Source organism: Leucoraja erinacea, chromosome 28, assembly GCF_028641065.1.
Source record: "Leucoraja erinacea ecotype New England chromosome 28, Leri_hhj_1, whole genome shotgun sequence".
Taxonomy (NCBI): Eukaryota; Metazoa; Chordata; class Chondrichthyes; order Rajiformes; family Rajidae; genus Leucoraja; species Leucoraja erinaceus.
Window position 1 is genome coordinate 14,398,577 of NC_073404.1, and position 26,855 is coordinate 14,425,431.

At 43.6% G+C, this 26,855-nt stretch overlaps 1 protein-coding gene across 3 annotated transcripts; it reads left to right on the forward strand.

The window, feature by feature from the left end:
• The first annotated feature begins 305 nt into the window (after positions 1–305).
• Positions 306–26,760, forward strand: LOC129710670 (schlafen family member 13-like). Of its 3 annotated transcripts, none has more exons than XM_055657825.1 (6): positions 306–483; positions 7,550–9,468; positions 12,022–13,076; positions 13,202–13,330; positions 17,433–18,192; positions 23,238–26,760. In XM_055657825.1, exons 3-6 carry the CDS (start codon positions 12,023–12,025, stop codon positions 24,037–24,039), a joined length of 2,745 nt encoding a protein of 914 aa, XP_055513800.1. In that variant the 5' UTR covers positions 306–483; positions 7,550–9,468; position 12,022; the 3' UTR covers positions 24,040–26,760. The 3 variants fall into 3 exon arrangements, with proteins under 3 accessions (XP_055513800.1, XP_055513802.1, XP_055513801.1); XM_055657827.1 differs by having other exon boundaries at positions 9,314–9,468; XM_055657826.1 differs by lacking the exon at positions 306–483 and having other exon boundaries at positions 6,686–7,647; positions 9,314–9,468.
• Positions 26,761–26,855: the final 95 nt, after the last annotated feature.

Sequence of the window (26,855 nt, forward strand, 5' to 3'; positions counted from 1 at the left end):
TGGGGCTTGGGGCGTTAGACCAATCGTGGAGCGGTGGGAGGAGGCATTAGACCAATCATTGCGTTGCTATTGGACATTGGACCAATCAGAGGGTAGGGACCTTTGGACCAATCAGAGGATAAGGACCATTGGACCAATCAGTGGTATGGGGACATTGGACCAATCAGGGGGTAGGGGCCCTGGGACCAATCAGGGGTAGGGGACATTGGACCAATCAGGGGTAGGGGACATTGGACCAATCAATGCCTGGGTGGAGACGTGCTGGGCAAAGATACTAGAGCTAGGAGCCAAAGCCAGGATCCAATAGCTATAGGATCTTTGCTAGGAGTGCTCCTCTAATATCTTTGCTAGTATCTTTGCTCTCGACAGATCCAAAGATCCTCTGGTATCGTTGGACAGATCTGCCGCTGAGCGGGAGCCGAGAGGAAACGAAACCACTGGAGTGGAATATTTTTCGCTTAAGGAGCTCAGTAATTCGCACGGGTAATTGCAACAGTCGAAATCCAAAGGCGATCTATCCCCCCCCCCCCCCCCCCCCCCCCCTTTGATAATCGAAGGTAGGTGTTAATACAATTGCATTTTGAACCCAGATAAACAAAGAATGCTGGAGTAACTCAGCGGGACAAGTAACATCTGTAGAGAGAAGAGATTCGCTCCAGAAATGCTGCAGAGTCACTCCAGCATTTTGTGTCTATCTTCGGTGTAGTTCCTTCCTATGCGTTTCGATCCTATTTGGGGTTATGTCCACGCGTCGTGATGGGCCCGTTTGAAGAGCAGCGAATGTCCGCAGGAAACCGCTTTTCAAAGCTGGCGCCCCGACTCGCCTATTTCACTCTCTCCAGCGCTATTGCCTTTCCCCTTGTTTCATTCTGTCCTGGCCGCTATTGGAAGCGAGAGGCAGCGAGTGAGTGCAAGTGCTTTGAGAATGCTGGAAACTCTCAGCAGATTGTTGGGGCCGCTTGGCTGAGTGGCGGTGGGAAAGACAGGACAGTTTCAGATTGCTGGGAATTGCTTCTGCCTGGATAGACAATTCCTTCACTGTCGGGTGGGACTCCAGGCAGACACTTCCCTTTGGAGTTTTGCCTGGTGTTTTAATGGAGAAGAGCAATTCAATGAAGGTACAAAAAAGTTGCAGATGCTGGTTTATAAAATAAAAAGGCACAAATTGCTAGAGTAACTCAAAATTTTATTATTTTTAGTGTGGAGGTGCAAAATGGAAACGGGCCCTTCGGCCCACAAATCTGACCATCGATCATTTATTCACTAATTCGGTGTTACCTAATTTCTCATTCACTCCCTACACATTGGAGGCCAGTTTTAATCTAACTGCTTTTATTTATTTGATTGATTTCCATGTTCAAAGTTGGCGCCTTTTTCTTGGCAGAGATTGGGAGGAGGAAGTTAACTGAATAGCCCCACCCATCTGCATTTCACTCAACTTCATAACAGCAGATTAGCAAAGAAATCTGTTTTGATTAACACTTGATGTACGGCCTCTACACAAAACTGTAAGGAAGGGGGTCACAAACCGAAACGTTACTTATTCCTTTTCTTAGATGCTGCTTGACCTGCTGAATTACTCCAGCATTTTGTACCTATGTTTGGTGAAAACCAGCATCTGCAGTTCCTTCCTACTTCGCCTCCACAGATGCTGCTAGACCTGCTGATTTCCTCCTACTATTTGGAGATTCCAGCATCTGCAATCTCTTGTGTCTCCTCTGTATTTTTTTTTTCTTCTCGTCATTACATTGTTCAGAAGCCAATCCATAGGGAGGTTTCAAGGCAGTCGGGTCTCGACCAATGACCCGTGCTACACTACACCAAGTGGAGTACACGTGATGAACTGCAGATAAGCACTTACCATTGTTTCCAGCATAGCGGGCCCGTTAAAACCCGCCGAATTGTCAATTTTTGTGCTGTAAATAATTATGGAAATCGGGATAAGCGTGAGAGACATTTAGCCTACTTCAGAATTTCAAAAGTGAGGAGAAATTACGGTAGATAGAAGCGAGAGCTGAAGGGACAACAACAGCCAAAGTGCTTGGCAAATATTGGCCGTTTGCTCACTGCATTTCATCAACTAAGGCATTATTTGTGTTTTTTCTTGATTCCTTTGGCATCTAAAAAGTTTCAGGTGATAAATCTGGCTGTAAAATTTTTAAATCGCCCATGGTTCTCGTGGGTTTTTACATACAAAAAGAAAACGCATCTGAAGCAAAATTTACAGCCAGATTTATCACTTCTGAGACTTATTAGATACCAAAGGAATCAAGAAAAACCACAAATAATGCCATCTGTTGATGCAATGCAGTGAGCAAACGCGATAATTCAGCGTAAAAATTCAACATTTTGCCGTTTTTTAACAGGTAGGAAAGTACGCTCCTAGCGTACATTTCTAGCATTAATAACATATACCGGAAGTTACGGATGTCCTCCAGATCAAAGATCCAGATGGATTGAGCTGCTCCGTGCGTCAAGCCTTATGACCCAGTGACCTTACGTGCAACCCCCCTATACCTAACTAAAGCTCTGGTCTTGTGCTCTTCAGGTTTGAGCGGTTTTTCAATTTGTGCAAAAACAGAATGCGATAGCGCTACGATTTTCATCAGCTCACTCACCGTTCTCCCATGCTGTGATTGCAACAAGTTTCGTTCCGATCGGTGGTATGTTGTAAAAGTTAGCGAGGTTTAAAAAACGTGCATGCGCAGATCGATCTCCTCCTGCCATCAGAGCACTGGGGTGGGGGAGGGGAGGGGGAGGGTAAGGAGACCCAGTGGAGAGCAAAGATCCTGGTGGAGAGACTGGGGTGGGGAGGGAGAGAGGGGTCGCAGACTCTCATTATACACTGATACACCCCTCACTCTCCCTCCCTCTCTCCCACCCCTCCCTTTATCCTTCCACCCTTTTTTTTCCCTCCCCCTCTCTCTACCCCCTCCTTCCCTATTCACTGTAAAAACTGATACATTCCCTCCCCCGACTCTCTTCCCCCCTCTTTCCATCCCTCTCTCTGCCTCCCTCCCTTCCTCATTCCCTCCCTCTCTTCTCCCCGTCCCTCTCTCCCTTCTCCCCGTCCCTCTCTCCCTCCCTTCTTCCCTCTTTGTCGCTCCCTCCCTCCTGCTCTCTCCCTCCCACCCCTCATTTTATATGAAACCTTGAAACTTTTGAAATAGAGTTCAGAGGAAAATAAAAGCAGTGTGAAATTTCAGTTGCTAATGCCACTTTTTAAAATCCAGCAGATTTTCATTTGATTCTTTTCCCTATTTAAATTTGGCGCGTTTTTTCTTGGCTGATGTTGTGGGAAATGACGGAATAGCGCCATCTGTCAGCATTTACTAAATATAATATCTCAGAACAGCAGATTCTTGAAAGATCCATTTTACTTTTGTTAACTCATTTATGTTGTTTGGAAGCCAATTGGCATGAAATCAGAAGCAGACTTTTCATAAATCATCTTCGATGCGCCAATCAATTGTAATTATGGTGATGAAGAGAAACCATTATTTTGGATAATTTTGTGTGGAGTCGCAGGGTCTATTGTATTGTATTGTATTGTATATCTTTATTGTCATTTCCTGAGTATTCGCATACCCAGAGGAAACAAAAAAACGTTGCTCAACCAGTGTCCATTCAGTGTGCATGAAAAATAAATAGAAATAAAAAAAATACATGTATCATGAACAAATTTAACACTCTACTAAACATTCAACAGGCGTTCCGACCGGCAGCGGCACAACAGTGGCTCTGCTGCAGTGTGTCCAGGTTGGGGGTTTGTGCGCGATACTTGGCAGGGGGGCAAAGTCCATTTAGCAGTCTTATAGCCTGTGGGAAGAAGCTGAGGAGCATCCTGCTGGTTTTGCAGCTAATGCTCCTGTACCTCTTCCCAGATGGCAGGATGGAGAAAATGGGTCTGCAGAAGGAAACGGGTTTTGTGAGGTTCACGAGGTTAATTGCCGGGATGGCGAGACTGTCATATGTTGATAGAATGGAGCTGCTGGGCTTGTAAACTCTGGAATTTAAATGGATGAGAGGAGATCTTATTGAAACATATAAGATTATTCAGGGTTTGGTCACGCTAGAAGCAGGAAACATGTTCCCGATGTTGGGGGAGTCCAGAACCAGGGGCCACAGTTTAAGAATAAGAGGTAAGCCATTTAGAATGGAGATGAGGAAAAACCTTTTCACCCAGAGAGTTATGAATCTGTAGAATTCTCTGCCTCAGAAGGAAGTGGAGGCCAATTCTCTGGATACTTTCGAGAGAGAGTTGGATAGAGCTCTTAAATATAGCAGAGTCGGAGGATATGGGGAGAAGGCTGGAACGAGGTACTGATTGTGAATGGCAGTGCTGGCTCGAAGGGCCGAATGGCCTACTGCACCTATTGTCTATTGTGAATGAACAAAGGTTTGGCAGATGAAGTATAATTGTGCGGAAGTCTGAGATTAGACATTTTGGTGGGATGAATGATGAAACGCAAAATATTTTAAAAATAGAGAAAATGCTTAAGGCATCCTTGGCTCAGAAATATTACAGAAACTTTTTCAAGGCCACCAGCTCACTGTTTATTCAGCATTCTCCCCTCTGCGCTGTGCATAGGAATAGATACAATGAGTAATGTGTATGCAGCTGTTTCCTGTTGAGACATGGGGAAACAGGAATGGTGGAAACATTTAGTGTGAGCCGTCTCTGCAAGTTGACAAAGTGTTGGTATTGGTTTATATTTGTTTGCAAGTTATCCAGTCAAATTATACTATACGTGAGTACAATCAAGTACAATAGATTTTGTAAAGAGAAAATATCAGAGTGCAGAGTATAATGTTACATTGTTACAGTTACTGAGAAGGTACAGATAAAGAAAAGTGCAAGGTCCACAATGAAGTAGGTTGGGAGATCGAGACTGCTCCAATTTATGAAAGGACTGTTCAGTAGCCTGATAACAGCAGGGAAGAAGCTGTTCCTGAATAGAAACATAGAAATTAGGTGCAGGTGTAGGCCATTCGGCCCTTCGAGCCTGCACCGCCATTCAATATGATCATGGCTGATCATCCAACTCAGTATCACGTACCTGCCTTCTCTCCATACCCTCTGATCCCCTTGGCCACAAGGGCCACATCTAACTCCCTCTTAAATATAGCCAATGAACTGGCCTCAACTACCCTCTGTGCCAGAGAGTTCCAGAGATTCACCACTCTCTGTGTGAAAAAAGTTCTCCTCATCTTGGTTTTAAAGGATTTCCCCCTTATCCTTAAGCTGTGATCCCTTGTCCTGGACTTCCCCAACATCGGGAACAATCTTCCTGCATCTAGCCTGTCCAACCCCTTAAGAATTTTGTAAGTTTCTATAAGATCCCCTCTCAATCTCCTAAATTCTAGAGAGTATAAACCAAGTCTATCCAGTCTTTCTTCATAAGACAGTCCTGACATCCCAGGAATCTGGTGAACCTTCTCTGCACTCCCTCTATGGCAATAATGTCCTTCCTCAGATTTGGAGACCAAAACTGCACGCAATACTCCAGGTGTGGTCTCACCAAGACCCTGTACAACTGCAGTAGAACCTCCCTGCTCCTATAATCAAATCCTCTTGCTATGAAAGCCAACATACCATTCGCTTTCTTTACTGCCTGCTGCACCTGCATGCCTACCTTCAATGACTGGTGTACCATGACACCCAGGTCTCGCTGCATCTCCCCCTTTCCCAATCGGCCACCATTTAGATAATAGTCTGCTTTCCCGTTTTTGCCACCAAAATGGATAACCTCACATTTATCCACATTATACTGCATTTGCCAAACATTTGCCCACTCACCCAGCCTATCCAAGTCACCTTGCAGTCTCCTAGCATCCTCCTCACAGCTAACACTGCCCCCCAGCTTAGTGTCATCCGCAAACTTGGAGATATTGCCTTCAATTCCCTCATCCAGATCATTAATATATATTGTAAATAGCTGGGGTCCCAGTACTGAGCCTTGCGGTACCCCACTAGTCACTGCCTGCCATTGTGAAAAGGACCCGTTTACTCCTACTCTTTGCTTCCTGTTTGCCAGCCAGTTCTCTATCCACATCAATACTGAACCCCCAATGCCGTGTGCTTTAAGTTTGTATACTAATCTCTTATGTGGGACCTTGTCGAAAGCCTTCTGGAAGTCCAGATACACCACATCCACTGGTTCTCCCCTATCCACGCTACTAGTTACATCCTCGAAAAATTCTATAAGATTCGTCAGACATGATTTACCTTTCGTAAATCCATGCTGACTTTGTCCAATGATTTCACCACTTTCCAAATGTGCTGCTATTCCATCTTTAATAACTGACTCTAGCAGTTTCCCCACTACCGATGTTAGACTAACTGGTCTGTAATTCCCTGTTTTCTCTCTCCCTCCCTTCTTAAAAAGTAGGGTTACGTTTGCTACCCGCCAATCCTCTGGAACTACTCCAGAATCTAAAGTGTTTTGAAAGATTATTACTAATGCATCCACTATTTCTGGAACTACTTCCTTAAGTACTCAGGGATGCAGCCTATCTGGCCCTGGGGATTTATCGGCCTTTAATCCATTAAATTTACCCAACACCACTTCCCGACTAACCTGGATTTCACTCAATTCCTCCAACTCCTTTGACCCGCGGGCCCCTGCTATTTCCGGCAGATTATTTATGTCTTCCTTAGTTCCTTAGGAACCAAAGTAGTTATTCAATTGGTCCGCCATATCCTGGTTCCCCATAATCAACTTGCCTGTTTCTGACTGCAAGGGACCTACATTTGTTTTAACTAATCTCTTTCTTTTCACATATCTATAAAAACTTTTGCAGTCAGTTTTTATGTTCCCTGCCAGTTTTCTTTCATAATCCATTTTTCCTTTCCTAATTAAGCCCTTCGTCCTCCTCTGCTGGTCTCTGAATTTCTCCCAGTCCTCCGGTATGCTGCTTTTTCTGGCTAGTTTGTACGCATCATCCTTTGCTTTGATACTATCCCTGATTTCCCTTGTTATCCACGGATGCACTACCTTCCCTGATTTATTCTTTTGCCAAATTGGGATGAACAATTTTTGTAGTTCATCCATGCAGTCTTTAAATGTCTTCCATTGCATATCCACCGTCAACCCTTTTATAATTAATTGCCAGTCAATCTTGGCCAATTCACATCTCATACCCTCAAAGTTACCTTTCTTTAAGTTCAAAACCATTGTTTCTGAATTAACAATGCCACTCTCCATCCTAATGAAGAACTCAACCATATTATGGTCACTCTTGCCCAAGGGGCCACGCACAAGACTACTAACTAACCCTTCCTCATTACTCAATACCCAGTCTAAAATAGCTGGCTCTCTCGATTGTTCCTCTACATGTTGATGTTGGATGTTGGGATGTGCTATCAAGCTTGTGCATCTACAAAAGCTGCAAGAAGTATGAGTTATGTCATCACTCAAGAGTTTTAGGTTCTTTTAATAAGAAGAAAGTTTATCGATTGAGATCTGGTGATGCATTATCTGATCCAGCATGGAAGCTGATGCTCAGGTCGCTCGCATCAATATTTTCTTAATTACTTTCATTGCAGGTCTGAATCGGGTTGGAGCAATCAAGAGGAGTGGATTTGGAAAACGAAACATCTAACAGGGACAAAGTTTTACATCAGGAGCACATTATTTCTCATAAGTATTTGCGACAGTTGGAATTTAAATCCACTGCAATCTCTGTCATTGAGAGTTAATGATTACTCTCAATGACACAATGACATAATGACAGTTACTCTCAAGATAGACACAAAATTCTAGAGTAACTCAGCGGGTCAGGCAACGTCTCTGGAGAAAAGGAATAGGTGACGGAAACATTACCTATTCAGTTTCTCCAGAGATGTTGCCTGAGCCTCTGAGTTACTCCAGCATTTTATGTCTATCTTTGGTGTAAACCAGCATTGCAGTTCCTTCCTAGACAGTCTCAATTTGTTTTGTTTAAATATAGACTGTAGTATGTTCCTGTCCATTGCAACTGTTTAATCGGGATCCTATTCCCACATTCTCTTTCATTTAATTGGGGCCTCGCTCCCATGCCCCCCTTTTTAATTCACTGGTCCCCTCCGACTGAACCATCCTGCCACATCCAGAGAGCAGTCCTGAACTACCTTATCAGGGACCATTGGACTATGTTTGATGAGACTTTACTGGCTTTATGTTGCACTAAACTATATTCCCTTATGTTAGCAATGTTACAACATTTTGAGATTTTAAAAAATCAAGTCTGTAATTTATCCCTTCAGATAAAGCATAAAAAGAAGTTTAATTTGACACCTAATTCACTTTCATATCTTCACTATTAAAACAGTTATGGCCATTTTCATACTCGGAAATTGCATCTTGTTCCCTATTGCTTTTTCATTGACAACACAAAAGCTGTGATCGAGAACAGACAAATGCCCATAACTTTCTTAAAAATTAAGAGAACTGAAATAAAATTTCAGTTATTATGGATTGAAGCATTCTGAAACAAATATGAAACAATCTTACGTAGATGACTTGAAATTAAAGCATGTAATTAGTTAGTTACCTAATTCAGATTCAGATTCAGATTCAGAAAACTTTATTGTCTGTCGTAACAGAAAATCTTCTTTGACGTGGCTCAACAAACAGACAGGACAATGTACTGATAAACAGTCATACAACACTGATTTCTGCGAGCACACACAGTGTGTATCGATCTTAAAAGCAAATATAAGATTAAAAACTAAAAAATAGACAAGGTAAAAGTTGTGGATACGTGTAAAGTGACAATGCGTCAGGGTTAATTTGTCCATTGTTCATTGTTAATTGTAGTTAATTACAAAATTCAATTACTAGATCTAAACATCTATCCATTTCTTAAGAATAGATTAACATTTTTAAATAGCCGAAGTGTCCAAATAACATTCACATAATAATTCACAATATAACATAATTTTTAAATCTCATTGTCATGGGTTTATAAGCCAAATGGAAGGAATTTAATGTTTAATACCTGTAAATTAACGGCCATTTAAATCAGCTTGCGAGTGGGTTTTTCTGGAACGGGACCATTTGGAACGTTGCGGTTGCGGTGATTTAGTCCCCCATATCTGCAGCAAAAACACTGCCGGTTCGTTCGGGGAAAATAATCACCGTTTCGCAACTTAAAATATGAATTAAATGCATCTTAAGAAACACTTTTATACATAAAAATAAACTACTTTCTTTTACCTGTCCCCTACGTAAAATCCGGCCCCATTGTCGGCGTTGACGGCTTCAGAAGTTGATTTTAAAATCACTCCAGCGATTAACTTGTCGGGCGAATTTTTGTTAAAATCACACAGAACGGCTGTCGGAACGATTCTTTAGCAAACGCTTGCACTCCAACAAAATATAATCCAGGACCAAGTCGGAAAAAACCGGGTTTTACCCCCGTCCCTCCCTCAAACGCGCCAAAATCGCGCACACGGCCAGTGGCAGAATTGCAGCGCCGCTGAAGGTAAGTATTGTAACATACCTACTTATGTATCTGTAAACTGTATGGCTTGATTTTAATCATGCTTTGTCTTTCACTTGCTGGTCAGCACGCAACAAAGGCTTTTCACTACCTCCGCACACGTGGCCAGAAGCTAAACTGAAATTGAAACTTCTATTCCAATGCTTTTAAAATCCAAATACCATGATTCCTTTAAACTCAACTGTTTCATTATTTGTTATACCACTGTGTGATAGATACATCTTCTAGATGCGCTGGGACGCATCCTCAGTGATATGACCTGGGGTCATCAGGTCTCATAACATCAGACATCCTCGCCCAGGCGACTCAGCCAAGGTCGATCAAGCCCCGACTTGCGTCCCAGCAGCAACCGCCCACAGATCAGCCCTCTTAAACCAAAGCCAGTGGCTTTCTCTGCGGCTTCGCTTGCGGATGGAATGGCCCTCTTCTTTGCCAGCCCCGTACTGCCCAACTGGCTGAGGGCTTTGCAGAGTGAGCACCCTGCAAAGCCTCTACAGCCCACCTCTACGAGCTCATAGTATGTCTTCCAGCTGCTGTCCTGGCACATCGCCGCCAGTTCCTGGTACTTTGCGCATTTCCTTTCATTAGCCTCTTCAAGACGCTCTTCCCAGGGCACTGTCGGCTCCAGAATGATCAGCTGTTTTGTCACTTTGGAGGTGATGATCATGTCTGGCCGGAGTGATGTGCTGTGGAAATTTCAGCTGTTTGCCCAGATCGACGTGCAGCTGCCAGTCAGTGGCTGTGCAGAGGAGGCCCGTCCTTGTTTTTGGTTGTGGTCGAGGCTTCTCTCCAGCTTTGACAAAAGTAATTGATTTCTTTGGGGCGTGGTGGTTTTTGCTGTTACCGATGGCAGTGGCTATGCTCTCAGTAACCACCTTGAGCATCTGGACATGGTGCCACTGATAGCGACCTTTCCCAAGGGACTTTGGGCAGCTGCTGTGGAGATGTTTTAATGATCCTCTTCCAGAGCAAAGTGGGCAGGAAGGTGTCTCGCTATGCCCCAGATGTAGAGGTTTGCTGGGCTTGGTAGGGCATCGTAGACAGCTTGGACAAGGAACCGGACACGCTGGAAGTCTGTGTGCATGATGTGTGACCAGGTAATCCTACGCTGCGGTATGCTCTTCCACCTTGTCCACGCTCCCTGCTGCCTGAGCCCCACCGTCCTGCTCACAAGCTCTTCCTCCACACCTGCTCGGACCTCTTCCTGGATTAGATGGTGTCTCTCCCTGCCCCGGGCCTTGCCAACCGGTGTCTTAGGGAAGTATCACAACCCCGCTCTGCCAGTTGCCATGACTCCCACCAATGCCTTTTGCCTTACGCGTGATTCTGCCACCTCCACTGAATAATATCCAAAAAGGGTGAATTGAATGTGTGTTTGTATAATAGGAATAATGTCCGATAGTTTGGGAATTCTGACACCACCAGACTGCTGGTTTATCGGAACTTTACTGTATCATATTTGCAACCAGTACTTGAAACTAGTTGGCACCTCTTTAATCACAATGCAAAGTGCTTGCTAATTTGTGCCGAGACTAGTCAAAATATTGTACTGGACAAGAATCATCAATGACTAATAATGAGAGAAAGCACACACATTTAATGCATTGGTTTTGAGATCACGTAGCTCCATCAATTGCATGTTGTTTTTGCTGTTCATTGGCATTAACAGCAATAGTCCTATATGTCAAAGATAGACACAATGCTGGGGTAACTCAGCGGGTCATGCAGCATCACTGGAGAAAAAGAATAGGTGATGTTTTGGGCAAGACTTTGTCAGAGAAAGAAAAACTTCTTCAAAGTAGGCATACCTTGAGATTTCACAGTGGAACAGATAAAATGGAATAAAATGAACTGCGCTAAAATGAGCTGGCAGCATCTAAGTCCTATATGTTAGCTTCACTAGGTTGCTGCGTCATTTACCGATACAGCAGGTGCTTCTTTTGTCCTGCCCTTTGTACTGAGGACACGCTCCATTGTGACACTACAAACACGCAAGATGACTTGGGTGTAGAACAGATCCACCAGCTGACAATAGATGGTCCACGAGGCACAGCCGAAGCAGAAATGTAAACTACCACGATCTGTAACCTCATGTCTTGGCATATCGCTCACTCAACCAGTGCCATCAAATTGGAGATTAACCCTGATTTATCAAGGCATGCAGAGTGTGCTAAACACCAAGAAACAATATACAATAAGAAACTAATTGACATCACAATCTACAGGCCTGATTAAAAATCTGTGGTTATGTCAGATCTAGTAAATGGTGGTGGAAAATTAAACAATTACCGGAGAACATCCCCAGCCTCTGGGATGGAGTGGCCCAGATGGTGAGCAGTGAAGAGAAAACTGAGTGTTCATGACCCTGTTCACCCACGTGCTAAATAAATGCTTTGTCCTGAGATTCCCACTGTATGTTTCACACACATCGTGTGACATGGACACATATGGAATGAGACCTTTAACCACAATAGGACGTTGGATATTGCTGTTGAGTTTCCATCTGATTATTTCCTATGCTTTGTTTTATTCCAGGATGGCTCTTGAGAACATTCGACTGATGGAGACCCCGTATCCGGACCTGGTGCTGGATGCAGGCACTGTAGACTTTGGGGAAACGCATAGGAATAACATGAAAAATAACTCCTTGAAAAAGGCGCAGTGCAGAAAGATAGTTATATCAGTATGTGCGCTTTTAAATTCTGGTGGGGGAATCGTTCATGTGAAAGTGGGGAATAAGGATTACAACCAGAAAACGGATGCAATTGGATCAGATATAGAACAAAAAGTTTACGATTTGGTCACGGACCCGTCATTCGTTGAATTCACGCAGCAAGGTAGCACCATGATGATTTTTGTGCAGTCGTGGTCCAATAGCATTAATGAAGGAAGGAATTTGCCGCGGTTGTGTTCTATAGCAACTAAAGTTTACCGTAGGACAGGCACTCAGTGTATTCAATTAAGACCCCTTCAAGTGGAGGATTTATTTAGAAAACAATCCACTCCATCCCGAAGTAGTGATGAAGAAGATTCAGGTTCTAGTAATGGCCCAGCAGCAAAAAGGCCTTGTTCAATCCCTAACTATGGGAATACTGAGTCATCTTTTGATATGTTAGATCAAAAAGAATTTCAATATGGTGACGTTTTTCATTTCGGTGAGTCTGCACACATTGAATTTAAAGATTTTTCAGGGGAAAATACCTCAGAAAGGATAAAGAAAGCAATTCCATTAATAATGTCTTCCTTTGCAAATGCAAATGGTGGGTTTATATTGATAGGTGTCACTGATAAGAGGAAAGTTGTTGGATGTAGGCTTGAAGAACCTGATAGATTTATATCCGACATTATTGGAAAAAAACTCAAGATTGTGCATAATTGTTCCTCTCCAAGGGACAACATTGAATACAGACTTAATGTTGCCAGTGTTATTAAGGGATCAGAAGTGGTTGGCTCTTTGATAATGTTATATGTGAAGCAGTCCTGCTGTGTAGTGTTTGCTGACAATCCTGACAGCTGGACCGTAGACAATGACCACGTTAAGACAATGGAACCTACTAAATGGGCTGAGATGTTGTTGGCTAAAGATCCTGGTAAGTGCCTGTTGTCTAAAATCTTTTGAATTTCATCCCACAAAGTGGAAATATTCTACTGTAATAAGTTAAATTCTCTGGATTGCTGGTGAGATATGATTTTGAACATTTTATCTTTCCTGCAGAGATGAAAAAATCGGGTATGAATTTTAAGAATGAATTAAGTGTGACTGCATCACCACCAAGGTGTAAGCCTGTGTTTTCAGTTGGAGGTGATAACTCTTTGGACAAGATGGTACAAAAGTTCTATAAAGGTTTGAAGCAACAGTGACTTTTTTTAATTGTTTCAATTGTGCTTTATTGTCACGTGCAAAACACAGTGAAATTATTTTTGAGTCGCCAGTTTGGCACCATTTCCAAAGTCTTGTCCGCATGCTTGGTCTCTGTCTGGGTTGTTCAGCGAACCGATGTCTCTAACCTAGGCTGGCCACTTTTGTTACCCGGGGGCACCTCCTGCAGCCGACTTTGAAAGCGTGGAAGGTAAGTCCCCGGTCCCTCTCCGACTGGCCCTTGCTCCTCGTGATCGTTATCGCTGGCTCCCTCTTCTTCAGTTCTCTAATCTCTGAAGGATGAGCAGGGCCAGACTCAACAGCTTCCCCGCTACAGGCTGCGGCCGTTGGGTCTTTCTGTGGGGTCCCAGTTCTGCGGCGGACGAGCCAGGCGTGTTGCCAGGCTCTAGAAAATGCCATAGAGTCGAACAACATGGAAACAGACCACTCATCCCACCATGTCCACGCTGACCAGTGGGAACCATTCCATATTAATCACATCTTCCAGTACTTAACCTGCATGCCAAGGCTATGCAAGTGCTTGTCTAGACAGTTCTTAAATGTTCTCAGTGACCAGTTTCCACTGCTTTCTGAATCTTTTACTTGTCATTCTGATGAAGGAAGCCCCCCCTCTCTGATCCCCTCTCGAGCCCTTGCACCTTACTGGAAATCTACGTCTGAAGAAGGGTTTCGGCCCGAAACTTTGCCTATTTCCTTCGCTCCATAGATGCTGCTGCACCCGCTGAGTTTCTCCAGCTTTTTTGTGTACCTTCGATTCTCCAGCATCTGCAGTTCCTTCTTAAACACGGGAAATCTACTTCACTGAGTTTTATCTGCCTCTGAAAACATTTCCTGCTGTCTATCCCTACCTCTACGTCTCATAATTTTGTGTCGCTCTTCTGATTCTTCTTAAACTCCAGGGAAAACAGACCTCGCCTTTCCAGTCTCTTCTCATACTGAAATACTCTAGTCCAGGCAATTTCCTGGTGAAACTCCACTGCATCCTCTCTCACATCCTACCTATAGTGTAATAACATAACTGCACACACAGTATTTTATGCTGATGTCTGAACAGTATTTTATGGACCATAACCACCCTGCTCTTGTATTCAGTACCATGACTGATGAAGTCCAGTATCCCCTTATGTCCTTTAACCACGTCATTTACCGCAATGTTGCCAACAAGCATGATTGGACTTTTTCATCAAGGACCTTCTGTCCCTCAATATTCCCTGTACCTCAACCACTCATGGTGTATGTCCTAGCTTCATTTGTATTCCAAAAATACATCACCTCACAATTATCAGGATCAAACTCCACCTGCCCATTTCTCAGCCCAATTCGCAGACATCAATATCTTCTTCTGGCCCAAGACTACCCTGTCCACTATCAACAACTTCACACATTTTTTTAGTCATTTGCAAACTTATTGATCATGTCGCTACATTCACATCCAAATTATTTACATACATCACTGCTAGTCGCAGGTATTCAATCACAAAAACAACCCTATACATCACCCTCTGTCTTCTATTTCAAACCATTTGAGATCCAATTTACCAACTTGCCCTGGATCCAATGGGCACTAATCTTTTGGAACAGTCACCCATGCAGGGTTTTGTGGAATTCCTTACTGAAATCCATGTAAACCACATCTACTCAGCTTTATCTATCAACTAGGCTAAGTGGAACCCGTTGAGTCCCAGCATCACACGGGAGGGCAGGTCACCAACGCAATATTCCACCTCTCCACCAATTCCAATATTGCTCGCCAGTGAGGGGGCTGTCTGTATGGGTGGGCCGACGGCACTGGTTTCCAGAGGGCTAATATAGACATTGTGGGCCGAATGGATTCTTGGGCTGGCAGCCAACTGTTGCAACAATTTTAAAAGCCGAAGCTTTTCATTTTCATTTTGTGAAAACAAACTTGTTAAATAAAGGTGAGGCAAACAATTGGGCTGCAGCCACTTTACAGCTGCATCGAGGGGACTCATCGTGGAGTAGACGTGCGTTCAGTGTTATTCACAGCTCAGAGAGCCGTGACCCTCTCGATTCCTGGGTCTGGCAGAGACAGTGAGGCACGAGACTTTTATAGTCCCTCCCCCTCCCTCCAGCAGCATAGAGAATGGGGAATTTTTAAAAAACATTAATATCTCTCTGATTTTTCATCGATGGGAAAAGTACTCTGGTCCCGGAAGGCAGAGGGGGGCTCTGAGCGAGGTGGCCAAAAATGACGGCCGCAGGTGGCGGCGTTCTCTCGGAAATCGTACCACAGTGGGCCAAAAGTGGTCAAGATCAGACTTTTAGTAATATAGATACATGTTAGCTACTCAAAAATTAAATCAGATTGGTTAGACACGATCTGTCCTTGACAAGCCATGCTGGCTACCTCTGATCAGACCCTGCCTATCCAGGTGATCAATAATCCTGTAATTTAATGACAATCCATCTTCCCCATCCCTGATATTAGGCTCATGAGTCTATAGTTAACGGGCTTTTCTCTGACGCGCTTCTTGACGATAGGAACCACATTTGCCATCCTTCAGCCATGCTGTACCTCACCAAGACAATTTAAATAATCTCATCCAGAGTCTCAGCAATTTCTTGCTTGCTTCCCATTGCAGCTTGAGATGCAGCTCATCTAGTCATTTAAGCCTGCCAAGGCATCAAGTACCTCCCCTTTGTTTGTGGAGGCTTGCACTAGAATTTCTCCTTCACCATGTCTGAACCATCCAACTACAAAGTCTGCTCTGAACACCAACAAAAATAATTATATTTAATCCTCACCTAGATGTTCTGGCTTCCCAATGAATCCTATTCTTTCCTGGTTAGCTTTTTGCCGCTGACATTTGGTGAACCTGTTTGCCTTCCTAATTTTCTTAGTTTAGTTTAGACATGCAGAGATACAGTGCGGAAACAGGAAACGTACTAAAACTATCCTACACACACTTGAGATAATTTACACTTGTACCAAGCTAATTAACCTACAAACCTGTGCATATTTGGAGTGTGGGAGGAAACCGGAGCTCCCGGAGAAAATCCATGCAGGTCACGGAGAACGTACAAACAGACAGCATCCTTTGTCAGAATGGAACACGGGTATCTGGCACTCTAAGGCAGCAATCTAGATTTAGATTCAGATTTGTTTTAACCATGTCTGCCGCTGCCATTCCGTGACCCCAATATGCCTTCCTAATTTCCTTATTAATTTTCTCCCGACACTTTTTATATCCTCGATGCATTTCCCTGTGTTTACTTCTCTACATCTGCTGTATGCTTCCTTTTTTCTCTTTATCCACACCTGGCAATCCAGGGTTTCCTGTACCTGTTAGCCTTGCCTTTTATCCAGTAAGGTACATATTTTTCCTGAACTCTCGCCATTTCACTGAATGCTTGCCATTGTGCAGATGTAAACTTACCCGTAAGTGGATGCTCCCAGTGTTACCTTAACCCAGTAAGTTCCTACTGATAATGCAACTAAATAGGCGAGTGAAGGGACAGCATATCTCTTTAGTAATGAGATGTTACTTAAGGAGACTAAGAAAGAGAGGTTCAATTGAATAGGAACATGTCCAAACAGAAGATAGGCACAAAGTGCTGGAGTAACTCAGTGGGTCAGGCAACATCTGTGGAGAGAAGGAATGGGTCATGTTTCGGGTTGAGAACCTACTTCAGACTGCTGTCCATATGGATACTGAAAGATAAACAGAGAGGAAAAAATGGGATTACTTCATGAAAGAAAATACATTTAATATTTGACATTTTTCTCAATAGTATTTCACTAATGTGAAGGAATGATATCACACTAGTTTGTTCATTGTTGTGTCTAAGTTTTTTGGTCATTAATAAATATGTTATTAAAATGGAGTAACTTTCTTTGGCAGATTTACTGAGCACTCGTGAATGTTCAGGATAGTGATGAAACTTTGGAGGTTGGCAGTGAGCTGTCTTTTCCATGAAGCAAAACATGTGGCAATTTGCAAAGCTCAAGTTACCTCGACCAATTACTTAGTTAGAGCAAGTTCTAATGCTATTTAGTGTCTTCATCATCAGCTTAATAATGCTGTTTTCACTCTATAATTTTCAGATGACTGTAAATCCTTTTGTGGAATTAAAACATTTCCAGACACAGTCTATAAGGAACTATTTCGTGGTCATCCAGGTTTGGAACACCTGCTCCCTGGAATGAAACCTGGAGGAAGAAATGGGATTCTGATATTCTCCAGAAGCTGGGCTGTTGATATAAACTTACCAAAGCACAATGGTGTAATATGTGATGCCCTGCTCCTGGCCACGGGTGGTGCTCCACTGCTCTATACTATTGTCAAAGAAGAAGATGAGGCAATAACTGAGTATTCACGAAACACAGCCATGTGCATCAAACAAAAGCTGGTGAATGTGGGTGGATATGCAGGAAAACTCTGTGTCATTCCTAATATCCTTCACTATGTAGACCCTGAAATGGCTAAACATGGTAATGCAAGCAGTCAGCAGCAGACTGAGAATGTGTTACAAGTTTGGTACCCATCAAGTTATGAAGACTTAACAAAAGATGACGTCACAAAATTGCTGAAAGCAGTCACCATTGTCCTTCTACATTTCACGTCTGTCCTAAGTGATAGGATTGGCAGTGAATTTCTCAATCTACTATCATTCCAGCAATTTCAGATCCTTCATTCAAAACACGACATTGAGAACTGTAAAAAACTGTTTATACATGGTCTTCCTGGAACTGGCAAAACAGTTATGGCTGAACATCTCGTCAGAAGAATTATCAACACCTTCCACTGTACAAGAGATGAAGTTCTTTACATTTGTGAAAATAGTCCGTTGCAGATATTTATGAGGTAATATCTGCATTTCTACCATTGCAAGTAGCATTTATTTGCAGTATACAGTGGAGTTCTGGTCGCCCCATTAGCGAAAAGATGTGGAGGCTTGGAGTGGGTGCTAATCTGAGAAAAGCCACCCAATCTGAGGAAAGACATTCTTGGCATAGAGGTAGTACAGAGAAGGTTCACCAGACTGATTCCTGGGATGGCAGGACTTTCATATGAAGAAAGACTGGATAGACTTGACTTGTACTCGCTGGAATTTAGAAGATTGAGGGGGATCTTATAGAAACTTAAGGGGTTGGACAGGCTAGATGCAGGAAGATTATTCCCGATGTTGGGGAAGTCCAGAACAAGGGGGTCACAGTTTAAGGATAAGGGGGAAGTCGTTTAGGACCGAGATGAGAAAATCATTTTTTACACAGAGAGTAGTGAATCTGTGGAATTCTCTGCCACAGAAGGTAGTTGAGGCCAGTTCATTGGCTATATTTAAGAAGGAGTTAGATGTTGACCTTGTGGATAAAGGGATCAGGGGGGGTATGGAGAGAAGGCAGGTACAGGATACCGAGTTGGATGATCAGCCATGATCATATTGAATGGCGTTGCAGGCTCGAAGGGCTGAATGGCCTACTCCTGCAGCTATGTTTCTATGTGCAGAGGAGGTTTACCAGAATGCTGCCCGGATTAGAGTGTTTCAGCTATTGGCAAAGGTTGGATAGACTTGGATTGGTTTCTCAGGAAAGTCAGAGGTTGAGGGGAGACTTGATAGAAATATCTAAAATTATGAGCGGCATAGATACGGTAGACAGTGTGAACCTTTTCCCCAGGTGGAAATGCCCAACATTACAGGGCGCAGCTATAAGGTGAAAGATTAATGGAGATGTGCGGGGCAAGTATTTTTTACATTGAGAATGATTACGGACTGAACACATTGCCAGGAGTGGTGGTAGAGGCACATACAATGGTGGTGTGGTGTGTTTAAGATCCTTTTAGATAGGCACATGGAAGTGAAGGGAACAGAGCACTTTATATGGATCATGTGTAGGCAGATGAGATCTTGGCATCACGGTTGGCACAAGTATTGCAGGCTGAAGGGCCCATTGATGTTCTGTACTGTTCTGTCAGAGTTCTCTATAAAATAGACTATTGTCTTTGATAGCCATGGAGCTGTACAGCACTGGAACAGGCCCTTCAGTACATGTACATGTTGACCAAGTTACCATTCCAGCCTGGTCCCATTTGGCCCATCTATCTTTTATATTACTAAATCTCTGTTCTTGACCGCTTTTGGCCTTCTGTGCTGCGATTTCCGAGAGAACGCCGCTACCTACGGCCATCATTTTTGGCCACCTCGCTCAGAGCCCCCCTCCGCTGCATGTGTGCCGAGGATTTTTCCCGTCAATGAAAAATTACAGAGATATTAATGTTTTTACAAAATTCCCCATTCACTCTGCTGCCCCTGCTGGAGGGAGGGGGAGGGACTATAAAACCATGAAGTGGTGTGCCTCAATCAGTCTCTGCAAGTGATGTGCCTCGATCAGAGCTCTGAATAACACTGAACAAATGGATCCACAGCTGTGAGTACCCACAATGTGGTTTGAAAATGAAAATATGGTTTGTTTGAGGGGAAAAAAAGCACTGCCTGCAAATGGTTGTTTGGGTTGAAGTAAAAAGGCACCCTCTCTCTCTCCCTCTCCTCTCTCTCCCCCCCCTCCTCTCCTCTCTCCCCCCCTCCTCTCTCCCCCCCCCTCTCTCTCCTCTTCTCCCTCCTCTCTCTCTCTCTCCCCCTCCCTCTTCTCTCTCCCCCCTTCTCTCTCCCCCCCCCTCCTCCTCCCCCTCCCCCCCACCTCCCCCCCCCCCCTCCCTCCCACTCCCTCCTCCCCCCCCCCTCCCCCCCCCCTCCCCCTCTCCCCCTCTCTCTCTCCCCCTCCCCCCCCCCCCCTCTCCCTCCCCCTCTCTCTTTCTCCCCCCCTCCCCCTCTCCCCCCCTCCCCCCCCCCCTCTCTCCCCCTCCCCTCTCCCCCCCTCTCTCCCCCCCTCCCCCTCTCTCCTCCCCTCTCACCCTCCCCCCCTCTCTCCCCCCCCCCCCTCTCACCCCCCCCTCTCTCCTCTCCCCCCCCTTTCCCCCCCCTCACCCCCCTCCCTCTTCTCTCCACCCCCCATCCTCTCTTGCCCCTCTCTGTGTCTCTGTCTCTCTCTCTGTCTATGCCCCTTCTCTCTCTAGATGTGACTGCAAGTTGGGGGCTATGCGTCAGTAGATAGGGTCGTTATGGGGTAAAAGGAGCAAATTAATAATATTAATATGATATCAAGAGGGGTAATTAGCGTGAGTGCAGGGGGGGAAGGGGGGGATAGTTAGTGTGTGTGATGCTGCATGCCGCCTCCCCCCCCCCCCCCCCCACAACCGCACGTTGGGGGAACAGACCCAACGGGTCTGCACTTGGTGTAGTATATTACCAAAAGTCTGAACTTGACCGCTTTTGGCCCAGTGTGCTGCGATTTGCGTGAGAATGCCGCGACATATGGACCTTCCGACATATTCCCATCGGTGAAAAATCAGAGAGATATTAATGTTTTTTAAAAATTCGTCATTCTCTCTGCTGCCTCCACTGGCGGCAGGGGGGGAGGGACTATTAAACCCAGAAGTTCCTCACTCTCTGCCAGACCCAGGAAGCGAGAGGGTCACGGCTCTCTGAGCTGCGAATAACACTGAACACGTCTACCCCACAGTGAATCCCTCGATGCGACTGTAAAGTGGCTGTAGCCCAATTGTTTGCCTCACCTTTTTTTAAAGTTTGTGTTCACAAAATAAATTTTGGTTGGCGGGTGGCTGCAACCAAATTGTTTGCCTTGGCTTGGCTTTTAACATCATTGCAATAGTTGGCTACCAGCCCAAGAATCCATTCGTCCCACAATGTCTATACTAGCCCTCTGGAAACCAGTACCGTTCGGCCTGCAACACCCACACTAGCGCAACAGAAAGCCCCCCGCCCTCCCCACTGGCGAGCAATATTAGAATTGGTGGAGAGGTGGAATATTGCATTGGTGACCAGCCCTCCCGTGTGATGCTGGGACCCAATGGGTCCCACTTAGTCTAATAACTCCCTAAACTCTTCCTACCCATGTATCTGTCAAAATGTTTTTTTTAAGTTGGAAGTGTACCTGCTTCTAAAGAGTCCTCTGGCAGCCCATTCCAGATATAGACCACCCTCTGAGTAAAAAAGGTTGTCCCTAAGGTTCCTCTTAAATCTTTCTCCTCTCCTCTAGTTTTAGAATCCTATCCCCTGGGAAAAAGAGTGAGTGCTTCCTTTAACCACGCCCTTCATTACATTGTACACCTCAATATGTTCGCTCCTCAACCTCCTATGCTCCAAAGAGAAAGTCTCAACCTTCCCTGTAACTCAAGCCCAGGTAACATCTTGGTGAATCTCTTCTGTACTTTTTCCAACTTGAAGACATAGTTCTGATAGCTGGATGACTGGATCTACACACAACCCAAGTGTAGCTTCACCAATAACTTGTACACAACATCATTTTGTACTGCTATTTCTACTTTTGTACTCAATGACCTTCCCAATGGAGGCAAGCATGCCAAAGGCTTATTTCACCACCCTGTCCATTTAATTATCCACTTTCAGGGAACCATGTACTCCCAGGTTGTATGATATATGTCTTTTATCCATTTTGCCCTGAGTCTATTGTGAGAGTCATTCTTTAGATGTGTTTCTTGCAAAAACATTATATCTGAATTCAGTGATTTTAAACGAGCCAGTACTTTGCCTCAGTCCTTCCTCAACCCTCGGGCTCTTCCTCCTCCTTTTTCCTTTCTTCTCCCCGCCACCCCCCATCAGTCTGAAGAAGGGTTTTGGCCCGTAACGTTACCTATTTCCTTCGCTCCATAGATGCTGCTGCACCCGCTGTGTTTCTCCAGAATTTTTGTGTACCTTCGATTTTCCAGCATCTGCAGTTCCTTCTTAAACAGTACTTTGCCTCTTTTGACTGGGTTGTTTACTCCGCTAGTATTCGAACTTGTGAATTTCAAACCTTTTTTCGTGTCTGTCTCATTACTTACGTTTCTTTGCATAATGCCCCTTTCCCACTTAGGAAACTTGAACGGAAACCTCTGGAGACTTTGTGCCCCACCCAAGGTTTCCGTGCGGTTCCCGGAGATTTTTGTCAGTCTCCCTACCTGCTTCCACTACCTGCAACCTCCGGGAACCGCATGGAAACCTTGGGTGGGGCGCAAAGTCTCCAGAGGTTTCCGTTCAGGTTTCCTAAGTGGGACAGGGGCATTATTGTGTATCATGTGTATTGTCTTTATCTACAAGAGTTCGGTCTTCCTGAATAGATCTGTCCTTGACTGATTTTCTCAGTGTTTTCTGCATTAGAACTAGTAACATACCTAACAACAATAACAAAATATAATATCTCTAGCCATTACCAAAATAGTTATGGTGCGAGTTCCCTATGGGAACTATCAATTTAGATTTAATAATTCTCATCAGTCTGGTCTTTATCTTGGCCTCGTCTACCTTGTTATGTTCATAATCAACCTTGTAGGCTGAAATGGTTTTGTTTAATCCTTTACTTCTGGATGTCCAAATAAACTTTACGATGTAGTCCAACAGAACCTGACAACCAATTTGCACAGAACAAGGATCAGGAAGCAGTAATGCGATAACGATCAGTTAGTCCATTTGTGGCGGACAAATGTTGGCCAGGACTCCAGAGAGAACTCCCTTGTCCTTTCAGTTTGCCTCATGACACATGGGTCCTGGCTTCACATCTCATCCAAAAGATGTTGCAACTGCTGTGGAGTATCACTGGACATTGTTGTTCAGGTTTCTGGAGTTGAATCGACAAACTGAGATGAGACAAAGCCACAGCTGGCAAGCTTTCCATTGCAGTCCTGCTAGAACATCTGCACAAGTGTTAAACTATGTGTCCAGATACATAAAGACTTTCACCATTTATTGCTTCTGAAATTGTATTTATGACGCAGATCATGTTTTTTTATAAATATTGAATTTTTAATAATATTTTATTGCATTTTGATTTTAGCCGAAGATTGGATTGTATGTGTGTAACAAGGACAACGTTTATGAAAGATGAGTTTCCAAATGTGAAACATATCGTCGTTGATGAGGCGCAAAACTTCCGCAATGAAAATGGTGGCAGCTGGTATAATATGGCTCGGTCTCTCAGAACAAACAAAGAAACGCATCCTAATGGACCAGGAGTCTTCTGGATTTTCATAGATCATTTCCAAACTGCCCACATTTTTCCAACTGGATTACCCACAATTGATGATCAGGATCCGAAAGAGGAGTTGACTATAGTGGTTCGGAATGCAAAGAAAATACACAATGTTGTCCTTGAAAATGTCATTAAGACTTTAAAATCTAGGATAGAAGGATCTGGATTTCTGAAAAGGTTAGCTCAAAGTACCATATGCAATCACTCAATTGCTGGGGAGGCTGAAATAAATAATGAAATGACACAAATGGAGATTGTCAACCACATAGCAGAGCAAATACAATCGTACATTAAGGAAGGCTATGCACCTGAAGATATAGCCATCCTGTGTAGTAATAACAATGAATGTGAAAATTACCATAAGTTACTACATGTAAAGCTTGAACAACAAATTGTAAAAGCAGAGAATATACTGGAAAATGCTATTGTCCTAGATAGTTTGCGTCGATTTTCAGGCCTTGAGAGGACAATTGTATTTGCCATCAACCCTGTACCTCATTCATCACAGAGCGAACTAACTCCTAACATTGTGGTCTGTGTGGCGTCGCGAGCAAGGACAAAACTTCATATATTTTATAAAGTTCCCTTTTGGCTCAATGCAAAATAATTACATCTGAAGTTGCTTCAGACTCTGTGCATTTAAAGGGGTGGGATAATTATTGATGATACAACAATCCAATTCTTAACATTTAACATGGGGGTGGCAGTACAGGGTGGGTGTTGCTTCAAAGAGTGCAGTTTCTAACAGAATGCAAAAGTTTTGACTTTTTTTAAGAGATAAGCGCTGTTTTTGGTATTTTAATTAAGGCAGGAATAAATTAATAAACGGCTGCACTTGTACGGAGTGTAGATTAGGACAGTGCTAAGTCCCTGAATGAGAAGGCAGTGCTGTACTCTGGTATTTATAGTTTAAACCGGAAATCAAATGTTTCTTAGAGTTAATAGACAATTTATTTACGTTGTGGGGGAAGGCTGAAACCTACAGTTTCTGCAGCATGTGGTTATTCAGGACACCACAAGTCCTGGGGACAATATCTGCATAAAGGGCTTTCAGCTGCATGAACTTGACATTAGGATTCTGAAGCTTGAGAAATAGCTGAAGTTGCTGCAGGGTCAGGGATGCCGGGAGTTTTCTCTGTTGTATACTCCAGTAACTGGCTTTCTTGTAGCCTCCCAATTTGAAAGACAGGAAACTTGGGAATATTGAGGGTGCGTATTTTTCTTAATCCAGTGGTGAATGACAATTACTTGAAAGAGGTAGGCTGGAACATACAGTAGAACCGTTGATAGAGGACTTCCCGCAGAGATACAGAGATGGGTAGAAATGTAATGGCCCTGGAGGATAGCATCGTCAGGGGTTCAGAGCAGTTTTCTCTAACTATCTGTGTATTTCGTGCCTGACGGGGTGCCTCTTTTTCAAATATTTCTTGTCTAATCTGATTAAATTTCTTTGGAACATAGAACAGTTGAGCTCATGAACAATGTCTGTGGAAAATAATGCCAGTAGGTAAAAGAGAAAGTTGATGAAGAAGAATAGCCGATGCCATTTACATGGATTTTCAGGAGACACGAGAAAGTACATCCAAAGGCCAGACTGTGGTTTGGAATTAAAAGACCAGTAACTGCAAACACAGGAGATTTAGCTGAAGTCAGGAGGAGAGTAGGCAGGAGGTTGTTTATCAGACTGGAGGATGATAGGTGTTCCCAGGAGTTCCAGCCATAACCATTGCTTTTATATATCTGTATATAGCAATCATGTTTATGCAGCGAGCAGGTGTGATCTAGCGTTCACTGCCTGTTCGGCTGGTGAAAACTGAGCTAATCGAGTCTTTCTGAAGGGAATTAGATGGGGATGTGAATGAATGATATGCAGGATTATTGAGAAAGAGGGAGTGAATGGGACAGATAGGATTATTTTACAAAGAGCAGCAAAATCTGCACGACCTCTTGTGCCATTTAATTTCAAATGTAACAAATTTCATTATTAAGTAATTTTTGATGATGCCTCTCTCTGAGGAGCAAAGCTAATTAATGGGATTGTCCGCTGTGCTAAAACCATGTTTTCCATTGTGGGGTATATATCATTAGTAACCATTTTATCCAAAAATATATTGCTTCCTATTTTGATTTAAATGTTTTTGCTGCTTTTGGTCTATGCATAATGTTATGTGTCATCTTGCATAATGAACTTTCCAATCAAGCATTATATTCAAGGAATTGTTTATTTCATTGTACTCGTACATTAATTCTGAACGGTTGAATATGTTATTGGCTGCTTTATCTTTCCATGTTCAAATATGTTTGTATAAACCAAAGGCTTTCAATAAACTAACTGTTAATTATGGCTTGAGGTTGGTTCTCTCCGTGTCGTGATCCTCCTGAGGTGAATTAAGAGTGAAATACTGATGCTCGATTTGAGTATCAGCTGTGAGTATTCAACTCAATTGTTTATTAACAACAAATTAGGTATCAGAGGTCACCAAATCTATATCCCAGTTGAAATTTCATATTTACCTTGTGATCCCCTTGAAGGTCTCCGAATCCCGGTATCATCTTTACTCTTCTAATAGGCACATATATTGGAATCAGGCTAGGGAGCCACAGTGGTGCAGCGGTAGAGTTACTGCCTTACAGTGGTGGAGATGCGGGTTTGATCCTGACTACGGGTGCTGTCTGTGTGGAGTTTGTATGTTCTCCCCCGCAGTATTCTCTGGGTGCTCCGGTTTTCTCCCACATTCCAAAGACGTGCAGGTTTGTAGGTTAATTGGCTTCTGTAAATAGTCCCTAGTGTGTAGAATAGAACTAGTGTATGGGTGATTGCTGGTCGGCACTAACTTGGTGGGCCGAAGGGCCAGCTTCCACGCCGTATCCCACTAACCCAATAAGGGCATTCAATGTGATGGGCCTGACTAAGGGCACTGTGTAAACCAGCCCAAACTGAGGAACACAATATGTTAAATATGGATCGATCACAATCAGTAAACAGTCCCAAGTGATAGTGAACAGATTTTTAAGAGTTAATTCTCTTGGTATCAGCTAGAAAGTTATTCAAAAAAATTATGCATTGATTCAGGAGCTTCCCAACGTGAAATATTAATTGATGATAAAGAAGGCATGATTAATATAACTCTTACAAAATAGAATTCTGTGAGGTGTTTTTGGTATGTTCAGGCTGTAGGCAGAAGGTGCTGGGTACACACAGCCTATCGTAAACTCTAGACGATGCGAACAGATGGCCAATAATATACAGTTTAGTAAAATGGGCCCGGGGTGAAGAAATTCAGCAGTAGATTGTGGAGCAATACATTTTGTTGAGAACATTGAAGAAGGCAGAATAAATTAATGGGACCATTTTAAAGCAGAATCCAGGAGCAGGATTCTAGATTGTACACAAGTAAATGTTCGGATAGACTTGCATAGAGT